This window comes from Mustela nivalis (assembly GCF_964662115.1).
Source record: "Mustela nivalis genome assembly, chromosome: 1".
Classification (NCBI taxonomy): Eukaryota; Metazoa; Chordata; class Mammalia; order Carnivora; family Mustelidae; genus Mustela; species Mustela nivalis.
Window position 1 is genome coordinate 125,190,496 of NC_139020.1, and position 13,110 is coordinate 125,203,605.

The following is a 13,110-nucleotide window of genomic DNA, read 5'->3' on the forward strand; positions in this document are numbered from 1 at the left end:
GATGCCCATCAGACATGCAGGACAGAATAATGAGCTTAGTATGATCCCATTTTCACAAAATAAAAATTTTCACATTTTGAACAATGAGAGAAGTGTGAGAGGAGATGCACCTAGTTATTAAAATTGATGCTTTGGGACATGGGTTGGTAAACTCTGGTCTGGTCACCTGAATTTTTGTAGCCCATGAGCTAAGAATGGTATTTATACCTTATACCTTTTTAAAGGGTTACATTTTAAATGGTTATATATTTATCTATGTAATACCCTCTGTGTTGCCTCTTGGCCAACAAACCCTAAAATTCTTACTATCTGGCCTTGAAGGAAAAGTTTACTGACCCTGCTTCAGGGCAATTGTGATTTCTTGGTTACTTTTCCCCCCTTTACTTCTCTGCATTGTTTTTATTTTTATAATATATTGGGAGTGGACATAAAGAGAAGAGAGGAAACCGGGGAGACCAGTTAGGAAGCTACTAGAAGGGACCAGGTGAAAGGGACCAGGTGAAAGAGACCAGTGCTTTGGAATAGGGTGGGGACTGTAGCAAAGGAAAAAAAGGAGCAGATTTTATTTAAGCCTATGGGAGTTGTGGCGGGATTGGATGTGGATGGCAAGGCAGAGAGCAATTGAGGCTGTTTCCCAAATTTCAGTCAAGAGATGAGTTGGTGCAACCACAGAGATGCAGAGACTGGGGAGGGAAAATGGAATAAACCAGGAGCTTGGCTTTGGACCTGTTACAGTTTCTGACTGGAACTGTGTGAACTAGGTGCTGGCCGTAAGTGACTAGAGCTGCTTGGGCTATGGAGGGGGAAGCTGGGCAGGAAGCACAAATGTGAAAGGAACCATCATGTAGATGTCTTTCTTCAAACTGTCTGGAAGCAGTAGGGTTGGAGAAGAGGAGGGCACCAAAGATCTGCCTGGTAACACAGAACCCAACCCCACCAGCAACCACTTCTGCTGATGGATGTCTCTGATGCCACCATCCAATGCCTGGATCCCCCCACATCACCTGTTCCAGAATGTTCTTTTCCCATTGGCCAAGGAACACTCTGACCCCTCCTTATAGCCTATGCCCAGATGCTTGCCTCACAACCAGCTGCAGCTGTTTTCTCCATCTGGCACCCACCTCCCTCAGTGGAGAGAAAAGTTCAGGTCCCAGCCCCTCCTAGTGTGCCCTGCCACAGGTCACTAGCCCAGCCATGGGCAGCCACTTTTTATTCATGCCACGTTTTTACCAGAGAATACCAGGAAGGACTCACCAAGGAGCTGGTGTAGGTGGGGTCTGAGGTGTCATCCTGGAGGTAGCGGGAAAGGCCAAAGTCGGATACCTTGCACACCAGGTTACTGTTGACCAGGATGTTCCTAGCAGCCAGGTCCCGATGCACATAGTTCATCTCGGCCAGGTATTTCATGCCTGCGGCAATACCCCTGAGCATCCCCACCAGTTGAATCACCGTGAACTGTCCATCGTTTTGCTGTAACAAGACGCAAAGGGCACTGGCATCAAGATGGGCCAGTGGTTAAGCAGAAGCTGAAGTACCATAGCCCTGCTGTTTGTTAGCCTCTGTCTGAGACCAGCCATGCTGCTCACTGTGCCCTTCTCCCTCCCCCACTCCCTCCCACTCCCACCCGCATTCCTCTCCTTGAACTCTCTGCTTTCTCCTCCTTGCCAAGCCCTGTCGATTCCATCTCCAAATTACATCTCAAAGCCATCCATGCCTCTCCATCTCCACTGCCTCCCTTCTAACCAAGTCACCGTCATCCATCACCTGTAACAGCCTCCCCGCACCTGCCCCCCTCCCAATCCATTCTCTACACAGTGGCTAGAGCCATCTTTGCAAGACATAAATCAGACCATGCCACTCCCTGGCTTCGAGCTCTCTAATAGCTTCCCATTGCATTAAGGAAAAGCTCCAAATTCCCTCGCAGGGCCCATGGGACCCCGAGGGATCAGCCACTGTCTCACCTGCCAGCCACAGTGACTAGTGACCTCTCAGTCTTTTTCTAAGCCAAGCTCTTCCGGCCTTAGGTCCCCTACACATGCCATCCCTGCTGCTCTTCCCCACAATCAACACTTACCTGCCTTCATGTCTCCCTTTAAGTGTCCCTTTTTCAGAGACAATGTCTCCTTAACTATTCCCTTGCTCCAAATATAACTAGCACTTTCTATTTCACTGTCTGTAGTGCATTTTATTTCTTTTCTTTTTTTTTTTTTTTTTTAAGATTTATCTATTTGAGGGAGGAGTGGCAGAGGGAGAAAGGGAGAGAGAAAAAATCTCAAGCAGACTCCCTGCTGAGCACAGAGCCCGACACAGAGCTGGAGCTCATGACCCTGAGATCATGACCTGAGCTGAAATCAAGAGTTGGATGTTTATCTGACTGAGACACCCAGGCACCCCAGGGCATGCTTTTATTTTTCTTCTTAGCATACGTCACAAGTTTTGGGGTGTGTGTGTGTGCACACCTGCCTGTGTCTGTCGCTTGACTCTAAGCTCTTTGAAGACAAGACCCTCTCTATTGTGGGCACCAGAGTGCTCCCAGGGCTAAGAACTTTAATGTAAATAGAAAAAGTTCAATAAATATATGCTCAATTTATGACTGCTCTATCTCACCGTTTCCAGAATTAAATGCTTAAGGCCTCTTCCTTGGGTCCTACCAGAGCTGTCAACCTTGACATTGGGATAACCACAGCCACCGCAAAGGGGTCAGTGGCAAGAGAAGCACAGACACAGTGTCTGGCATGTGGACCCTCTTAGTGAATGGGAGCTAGGGCTTCTCCTCAGGCCAACCAGCAGTGCTGCTCTCTCTCCCATCATTGGTGGGCTCACAGTCTCCTTCATGGTTCGATGACACACCTCAGTGAATGAATCATCCTTCCTCCTGCCTCCCCAAAGTCCCTGAGTCTTGGTTTCTGCACCCACTGGTAATATCACTGGTCCCCATGCTGTCAACAACACATTTTCTCCTCTTGTCCAGGCCCAGCTGTTCTTCCGAAGGGCTCTAAGTTGTATTCTGTAAGCAAAGCATGGCCCAGGCACTGAGATGCTTTGACTGGGGGAGGGGTGGGAGCAGATGGAACGCCCTGGGTCTGCTCTAGGTATGGCTGGACACAGGGCAAGGCAGCCACTCTCCAGTGCTCTCAAGTGAAACACAGAAAGCAGAGATGGTGGGCACAGCTCCCATTTAGGGAGCACCTGCTTCCTGTGAGTTGGTACACAAGGCACTCGCACACACTACATCACTTAAATATGCATGCGCTTCTACAAAAGCATTTTCTATGCAACAATCAATAAGGGAAAAGGGAAGATTGCAAAGATACCCTGGTTATTAGAGAAAACCCCAGCCATCAAAAAGTCTAGCCACCATAGTACAAATGTTGAAGACTTCCTCCTGCAAGATTGTAAGCCTGGGTTTGTGTCCCAGGGTCCCGCCACCGGATCTGCTGGAGCGAGCCACCTGACCCCCCTTCCACTTCTTCCCAAAACACCCACAAGAGGAGAAGCCTCCAGCACACCAGGATCAACACATCCCAGGTTCTAGGCTGCTTTTAACTCAAACCTTAACCCCCTCCCAGCCTGCCTGGAAAGCTCTCTCTGCAATATTTTCTTCTAACCAACTCCAAAAGGAAGTGCAGATCTGCTTTTTTGGAAAGTCTGCCTGGTGTTCGGCACATGGTGCCCATCTGCGAGAGCTGGATGGGCCGTGAGCGGTGCGAATCCTCCTTCTCACTAATGAACTTCAATCAACACCTCCTCGAGAACTTAGCCAGGCTCTTGCTAGCACCATTCATTTTCTCTAAGTAGATCTCTGGGGACCCGCTCCCCAGAAAGTTGTCATGCAACTTCCATATATTAGAAAATGTATCTCAGCTGAGAGTCACAAGGGTCATATTTTTCCAATTCAGTTTGTTACTTCCTCTCTGTAAGTGTAGACAACAATGTGGTTAAAAATGAATGTCTCCCAAAAGAAGCCAACTTGTAGATAGATTTTGGGGAGGGGACTGGTGGTGATTGTAAACAACGCTGGGAAAAGAAATGTTGAAAGGATGTGCGGCAATATGTCTGTTTCTACTTTAAATCATTTAAGCGACATGGAACAGCTTTACTATCTGATTTGTTTTAATATTTAGATCAGTCACCCTTAGAGTTTCTGAGGTTGACAAAGGCGGAGAAGTGGTGAAAAGTCCAGGCTTTGGAGACAGACAGACCCAGCCTATGGTCCAGGCTCTGCTGCTCATTGGCTGGATGCCCTTGGGCAAGTCACTTAACTTCCAGAGCCGTCATTCCTACACCTGTAAAACAAGTACACGGTGTCCATTCTTCATAGGATTTTGGTGAAGTTAAGTGGGACAATACATGTAAAAGGGCTTGGCTCGGTGCCAGTAAATCCTAAGCCAGCAGCAAGGATTGCTGGTATTATCAGCCAGGCCAGAATATCTCACAAACCAGCTGGCCCAGGTGCTCAGACAGCTGGTGAGAGGAATGGAGGACACCTGGGGCCAATACTCCAGGTTCCCACAGCTCCCTGGTGTGTTTTGGAGACATACTAGGACATCACCATAGGAGAACCTTGCCTGCAGTGCATTCTGAGCTCAATGGGTTGGCATCTGTAGTAGACCTCCCCCCAATAGTCCACACCCTAACTGTAATAGTGGACGACTGGGGCCTCATGATGCAGGCTGGACATTTGGGTCAGTTAATGAACAAACACGATGTCTTCCATTTCTTGACATTTGAAAGGCAAGTCACACTTAATGGAATACATTTTGATCCTCCTTTGTGCGAGGCAGGGGATAGTCTATTGCTTTTCAGAGGAGATAAAGGAAGTCCAGAAAGTGTAACTGATCAGACTTAAATCACTCTATGTAGCTTTGACTTAAAACAAGTCCAGAATAGAAAATTACTTCTCCACTGGCTTTCCATCTCTGATGGTAACGGCTTCCTCAAATGTGTGGAGAAGAAAGCTGCATATAAGCTTTGTAGCAAAAAGTGACATGATTGATTATTGATGTCTGCCATGGTCACAGAAATAGAAAGTAGAGGCATGTATGCCTCAAATATGCTACTCTGATTGGAATCTTTTAACTCCCATCTGGGGTCTTTTCCATGGAATATGCTGACTTTGCAAGAGCTACACATTTCCTTTAGAAACTGCAGAGGAATCACATATCACGATAAGACAGGATGGTGCCTGTTGAGTTCATGATTTCGGCAAAACTTAAAAATATAAACACATGAAGATCGCCTGCCGTGTTCAACTGTTTTATGTTCAGTTCATGGGTGTAACTCCCCAAGAAGAATTTTGAAAGTTAGGAACACCAGCGTCCAAAGAGATACAAGACCATGTTTTCTTGATGACTTTGGAAGGGGATCAGCCTCCACGCTGATCACATGGTAAAAACACCATATAGAGAGAAAAAAAAAATACAGGCCTGGGTGAAGTCATTTAAACTTTCTTTCCTTCGTGAAGTGCTTTCTGCTGAAATTGCTTTCCAGCAAATTCACTGAAGCCACTTGCTGGTCCTTTTATTAGGCTGGAAGGATTTAGGTATTTCAACTTTCATTGACAAATCCACTTCAGGAAATGAAACCCTTATTTGATTTGTTTGAAGAGAATGAGTCATAGATTTTTTTTTTTTTTCTTCTTCAACTGTAAGAGACCTACCTCTCAAGATCAGCCAGCTCAAAGCATTTGGTTTATAGACTGGGAAATTGAGTTAACAGATTTGCTCAAGGCCACCAGGTGACTCACAATGGATCCCTAAGCAGAACTGAGGTCTTGGGGCATCCAATCTGGTATTCTCTTCCTGACCTCTGGCTTATAGTCATCTAGCTCCAGCCTATGAATGAGCCTCCGTGATAAGAAATGTCCACATTTGACATTGCGCAGTAGCTTCCAAGAGTTTCCTAGTTATGACCATCTGTGGATGAACCAGCAGTGACCACAATGCCAAGCAAGGCTATGACATGGGAAGGACACTGATGAGGGCCACAGGGGGTGCTCCTATGACCATATAGGAGCCACCACATTGAATCCTCTAAGTTTGGGGGCCAAGAAGGAAATGTTTAATTGTGGACTTGCATGTTACATAATCCATGGTGCAGATACTTTCAAAAATGGACAATAAAGAACCTACTGAACATGCAGTTAAAAAATAATAATGCTTCTAATCCTTCCAGAAAGTAAGGATTCTATGTCTTGCAATGAGAGAGGGGCAGTGCGTGGTTGGTGAGAAGCCATGTCCAATGTGCTCACTGGATCCCCCATACTTACAGCCTCTCAGACACTGACCTGGAGCCAGAGCTGCAGCCACTCTCCAAACCTGCCATGTCCAGTGTAAAGCACCACGACCAGTTTGGTTGGCCGGGGGGCGGGGGGCAGTCAGTTGCACAAACTCTTCTCCTTTCTTCTCTGAATGGTGATCCTAAAATTATACTGCTTCCCAGAAGATGGGCCCTGCAGAACTGCACTGATGACCTACTTTTCAATTTTACCAAGCAGCAGATACATCAATTAATGTTGCTATGCTCCAGGGTTTGGTAGTAAGGCTGAAATTAGATTTATAGATTACCTGCCTCCATGCCGTGCGAGGAGTCAGAAACGCTTCATTTCCCCTCTCCTCCTGGCACTGCCTGCTCTGGCCGTTCCTTCCTCGTCATCCCTTACCCTCCATTTCCCGCATTCCTCACTTGCCCCTGGCTCTTCTCCACCACCTGGGCTTCATCATCATGAAAAATCCTGGTGTCCCACATGCCCGCATGTCCTGGGCCCCACCCGGAAGGAGTCCTGTGCAGAGCGTCTGTGCGGGGTTTTGATTTTCTGCAGCCTTCTAGGATCGAATCTCCTCATTCCCCTGTACATTCCAGGGAGAGAGTCTGATCACAGTCCTCAAGTCATGTTGTGACTCGGTGAAGTACAGTCAGGTGACTCGTAGGAAATAAATGGCTCCTAAAAAGGTCTGGAGGCTGGTTCTAGAAAATACTTTTTCTCCCAACATTGTCTGCTATTCACTTTTATTTGGCTGTCTTCATGAGATCTCTGATTACGAATTAATGCCCCCAGGAAAGTATGGTCTATACCCCACTCTGACATGAGGGGTCTGGCTATAAGAACGAGAGACCACGTACACTCAGGAAGATTCCATTTTTCCTGCCATTCCCAAACGCTCTGGTGCCAGAAATGGCTTTTCATGTTTTTCACTCAACCAGCATTTACCAGGTGCTTCCTGGGTTAGGTACTCAGAGGGAAAGGGGGGTGTTCAGAATAAAGGGCGTTAAGCCGTACCCTCAAGGAGGCCATACTAGGCAATGTACATAGGCGCCACCTGTTGTCATCCCATGTCCCCCACCAGAAATAAGCCACTACTGCCTAAGCACCCAGAGGAGGCAAAAGTGCGTGCTTGCCCTGCTCAAGTAGCTTCAGTCTGGGCAAATGCAGCTTCCAGACAAGCTCCTCCATGCTGCAGACCCGCGGCCCTGAGTCACTACAGAGCTAGGCCGTGCTGGCTCTGGCCTTTGAACATACTGCTCAGTTGTTCCATTGTACCTGCTTGCTTCCTCTCCCCTCAGTCTTCAGTATCAGTTAATTCTCCGTCCTCTTTAATGCTTTTCCTGCCTCCTGCAGGAAGATTTCCATTCTTCTTGGCTCATGATACCTCTTCACACCACACACAGAAAGATAAAGAATCCGGGCAGATGACTGCTGGACGCCTGGGGCACTAGGGTCCTCAGAGAAAGGACCGCTGGGGCATGCTGTAGTCTCTAAGATGGGGACAACAGGACCTCCCATCTCTTATGTGTAAGATGACATCATGTTATTGTCCTCATCAAAATGTGGGGCCCGTTTCCGCCCACCCCGAATCTGGGCATCCTGTCACAGTGGTGGAAGGGTACCGTGGGATTTGAAGCTAAGTTACAAAAGTGGTAACTGCCTTCTTCTCATGGAACATTCGTTCTTGGGGCGCAGCTCACTGTAAGGAAGCGCAAGCCGCCCACCTGGAGAGACGTCAGCAGACAGCCAGCATCAGCTGCCAGACAGATGAGTGAGCGAGACTTTGGATGATTCCAGGTCCCGGATCTTGAACTGCCCCAGCTGATACCCCATGGAACAGAGGTGTCCTCAACGAGCCCAGATTGCAGATTCATGAACAAAATAAATTGTGGTGAGCCACTGAAATCTTGGGTGACTTGTTAGTTAGCATCAGAGCAATGTCCCTTTCATTCTATAGGCCCAGAACCCAGGAGAGGGCGTGACCGTAGTCACCCCATGAATATTTCAAGACCAAGTGTCTGAATGATCCTTTGATCTACAGCCACAGCCACTGTTCAGTAGCTTTGGTGACAAACATAGCCTGCCGCTTGGTATTATCCTCACAAGTCCTTGCTCAGTAGACCCTGCTCTATTGAGATGCTGCCCATGCACCCTCTGCTCGCAGTCTCCCCCTAGTCCCCAGCTGAGGCTTTGGTCCAAGGCAGGACTTGCTGGCTGACCTCTGTTCCACCAGCTGCCACTCCCCAGACACCGGCATTGTGGCTGTCCTTACCACCCCCGCTGAGTCACTCTGCTGTCCCACAGAAAGGCAAGCGGTTCCAGCGTGGTTCCATGTGAGCATGACTGACAATGACCATTTACACATCTCCCAGCCATAAGCCTTGAGGACCCCCACACCTCTGCTGCAGGCTGATTTGGAGTCAAGCCCAGAGAAGACCTGTGAAAGCTTGCGACAGTCTCTTCCTCTCCCACCCAGGAACGCCACCTTTGAGGGTGGGTGGCCCAGCCATCGGAAAGGGCAGCCTGTTTTATCTCTGAGCTGCAAATGAAGGGAACAGGCTGATAGGACAGTGCTGGGGAAAGGCAGTGATGGCCACTGGTGTCTGCCGGAGTCACACAGTTGCATCACAGGTGCTGAGAGTCTCCTCAATCTCTGTGATTCATGCAGGTGCCCATGGCCATCCTTCACCCGCCTCTATTCACTCATACTCATCCAACAAGCATTTATCAAGGCCCTACTCCATGCTATCCTCCTACTGAGGGTTCCACAGGCTCCTCTTGTTCTATGCTTTTAGGAACAAATCCGTCAACCCCGCTACTATTTCCAACGCCCACCCACATTTCATCGGGCGATTCCTAAGCGGCAGGCTGTCCTCATGCAGACACCCCCTCCCTGCATCCAACATGCCGTCCATGCCCCCGAGCTGCTCTTACCCTGAGGAAAGAATCCAAAGCACCGTTCTCCATGAACTCGGTGATGATCATGACCGGCCGACTCTTGGTGACCACGCCTTCTAGGCGGATGATGTTGGGATGGTCAAACTGACCCATGATGCTGGCCTCACTCAGAAAGTCCCGACGCTGCTTCTCTGAGTACCCAGCCTTCAGTGTCTTGATGGCCACGTAGATTTCCCTCTTGCCCGGGAGTTTCAGACGCCCCTTGTATACCTCTCCAAACTCCCCTGCAACAAGAATGCAATCATTATCCATCTCCTTCTCAGTCTGCGAAACCACAAGGGCACAACAGTGGTGGGCACAGTGGCGCTCAGAGTGGAATTGTGATGGAAGCGATAGGGATGGAAACAGAGTTCTCCCATTTTAACTACGGTATCCTGGCCCTCATCAGTTCACGGCAAACACAGAGGTTACACTAATATAAGTTCCTTGCCTCAGTTCTTCAAAATAGTTCGGGTAACTAAAATGAAATTTCAGAGTCTATGTGAGTTTGTTTTTTCCTCGCATTTGGTTTTTCATTTGTGTCCCAGCTGAATAATTGAAATGAAATGGTCAGTTTCACTTTGGCAGACCATAATTCATTTTTAGCAGAGCCCGGCGCAAGAACATCCAGGGGCCAGGGGATATGTTCAGGTTCTTTAGTGCTCTGAATGAGATGGATAGCATTTATGTTCCTACACTGCCCTGAAAGCTTCTGCGTCTACTGGGTCGCCCAGAAAGCAGACCCTGAGAAGTCAGGAAGGGAAGTTAGCAGACACCGTGCAGGATCGAAGAGGAGGGAACAGGACTGGTCAGACTCCCAAACTATGAGGCAAACCTGACCTTATGAAAAGAAAGGAGGAAGCGGGCATGGATAAGGAGATCTCCAGATCGCCATGCCACCCTGGCTGCTGTGGGACTGTCCGTTTCCTCCACCCGTGGGCCACTCCAGAGTACAGAGCACCCATGTCAGGAAGGCCCAGGCTCTGGCCTCCCACCAAGCTCAGTCACTGCCCGAGGCTGCCAGGAAGAGCTGGCCTCTGCAGGGAAACCTGAGGCAGGTCCTGAAGCCAGGGAAGCTGGAAGCCAATGGCTCTCTACACCCCCGGCAGCTGGACAGGTCATGGTTTCTCTGAGCGAACGTGAGCGGCACACCTCCACGCGTGCCACACCATTTCAACATTTGTGTGGGACCATGACCCAGAGTAAAAACAATTCCGGTGGCTGGTGTTTCATAGCTGCTTTACAAAATCTGTTGAATCTTCTTCTTTTTTTTTTTTTTTTTAAGATTTTATTTATTTATCAGAGAGAGAGGGGGGAGAGAGCAAGCACAGGCAGACAGAATGGCAGGCAGAGGCAGAGGGAGAAGCAGGCTCCCTGCCGAGCAAGGAGCCCGATATGGGACTCGATCCCAGGACGCCGGGATCATGACCTGAGCCGAAGGCAGCTGCTTAACCAACTGAGCCAACCAGGCGTCCCTGTTGAATCTTCTTAAATGGGCTTTCAAGAGCCGTTCTGTGATCTCCCCAGCACTGACATGTGTGGCAAAGGCCTGGCGGGAGATGGGGCACGACAGCTTTCTGCTGGGGGGACCTTCTTCTCTTTCACCTTCAGCTTCCGGAGGAAAATGATGGCACAAACCGGGGGCAGATCAATGACAGGCCAAATTAGAAAAGCAAGGTAACACCCCCTCTGTGATTTGGTTGGGAGTTCCCTTTGTTTTCTGCTGTGGAAGTCACTGGAAGGGAGCTGCAGGAAAGGGTTTCTTGCGTGAAACTGCTCCAGAGTCTGTGAGATGGATCAGAAGCTAGGGCCGGAGCAGAGGTTGACACAAGCACCATGAGGATGAGTTCAACGTGGACCTGAGGACACAGACCATGTGTGACACTGGTTTCGACAGGAATCAAATGCTGCTTTGCCAAACTGCTTGAAGTCAGATGGAGTCTCGTTCATGTTCCTAGCTTGTAGTGCCCACTGTGGTCCCTGGCATGGGGAGGTGTGTCTATCAAAGTGGGGAGAGCATATTTACTGTTCCCTGTTTGCTTCTGCTTTGTCTGCTCTAGGGTTATGACCTGCTGGAGACTCCTCTAACCAAAAAAGTAGAAGTACCAGTATTTAAAAGACTATTCACTTCAGCATCTCTTTCTACAGCGAAATATTTTAGCCCCACAGCCAGGGAATGGCTGGAAAATGACACATCTGTCCTGTGGAATACCAGGAGCTACGGAAAACTAGTAGATGAGTCACACGCACTGACTTCAAAAGATGTCCACACTGTCTTGCTCAATGAAGAAAAAAAGGGAAAAAAGCTATAGAATGTGAGCGCAGTATGTACCCAAATGCAGTGTGTGTGTGTGTGTGTGTGTGTGTGTGTGTGTGTGTGTAGAAGAAAAACAACGGGGAGGGCACACCTGGGTGGCTCAGTCATTAAGCTTCTGCCTTCGGCTCAGGTCATGATCCCAGGGTCCTGGGATGAAGTCCAAAGCGGGGAGCCTGATCCTCCCTCTGCCTCTGTGCTCTCTTGCTCTTTCTCAAATAACTAATTAAAATCTTAAAAAAAAAAAAAAAAAGGAACACAACGGGAAAAACCCACATAAAATTTATTTTTAACTTCAGATTCTTTGTAAAAATGGTTGCGCTACAAGGTTGGGAATAAGAGTGGGGAAATAAAGCCAATCAACTTAATCTAATTCCGTTTATGTTATTTGAATGGTTACAATGAGCATTATTTTTTGTTGTTCAACTGAGTAAAAATTTCTTTAAAGGTACTTCACAGCAGGAAACCTGTCAGACATGTGTGTGTATGTGCTTGTGTATAGTATGTGTGTATACACATGTGTATATATTTGCATGCACATGTCTACATGTATGCATATGTATGTGTATACACGCGATCTATAATATGAGTGTGCATCTATAAAATCCATCCTTCTGACACCTTGACCTAGCGAGTATTCAGTAACCACGAGCTGAATGAATACAGATACAGACTGCACATTTGATAAATGTACCAACTGAAGACTATCGGTTAGTATTTCCTCCTTGTTGCTATAATAACAAGTTACATTTTCTTTTAGTAAGAAGACAGTGGTTGAAGGGAAAGATACGGTAATATTTCTTCTTGGAGGAGACCGGACAATGAGATCTATTGACCTACCATGTGCCAGGAAATGTGCTAGGCTCTCTGCATATCTTATCTCATTTAATCCTCAGGGCACCCTCGTGAGTTGGGTGTCATTATGCTCACTTTACTGGTAAGGAAACTGGGCCACAAAGAAAACATACCCCGGACCCTTCAGCTGTGATCAGAGCCAGGATTGCTGTCGATGCCCAGCCCTTTTCCCACCAGTGCCCCTCAGCAGGCATGCTCAGCAGTTGCCTATAGTCACCATCCAGGGACCACCATGCCCCAGCTGTGCTGTCACTGTCACAGCAACGCTTATGTGGGGAACCGCAAACGCAGTGGGCCTAGCTCATAGACAGATCTCACATTCATGGAGACTTCCTGTCTGGGAGTCAGATGGGGTCAGAATTTTTAGGAATTAGGATCTTCGTCAACATCTACATCAATGTGTGGAGTTGGGGACAATGCCCCAGGTGATTCTGATGTTCCCTGCGACACACACAGGAATGCCCTGGTTTACAACTTCTCTTCTAAATCAGTGGTTCCTGAAGTTGGCCACCCACCACAGAACCCTGGAGAGCAGGTATACTCTGAGCAAAGTTAAGAGACCTGGATCCCACCTCTAGGAATTCTGATTCACTTGTCTGGGTGCTCCCTGAGCCTAGACATACTTCAAAGCTACGCACAGGATCAGTTACGTAATTTGTGGGTCAGAACCAGGTGCAAAATGAAACTGCAGGGCTTGTTCAAAAATTATGAAGGCTTTATATACCTGAGTAGAAAGAAA

General features: G+C 48.1%; 1 protein-coding gene across 1 annotated transcript in view; it reads right to left on the reverse strand.

The window, feature by feature from the left end:
* Nucleotides 1–13,110, reverse strand: part of EPHB1 (EPH receptor B1) — a 417,459-nt gene that overhangs the window by 46,421 nt on the left and 357,928 nt on the right. Inside the window, exons 11-12 of the mRNA XM_082715150.1 lie at nucleotides 9,200–9,447; nucleotides 1,255–1,470 (exon numbers count right to left, since the gene is read on the reverse strand). Coding sequence (XP_082571276.1) covers nucleotides 1,255–1,470; nucleotides 9,200–9,447 — 464 coding nt within the window. The remainder of the gene's footprint in view (nucleotides 1–1,254; nucleotides 1,471–9,199; nucleotides 9,448–13,110) is intronic.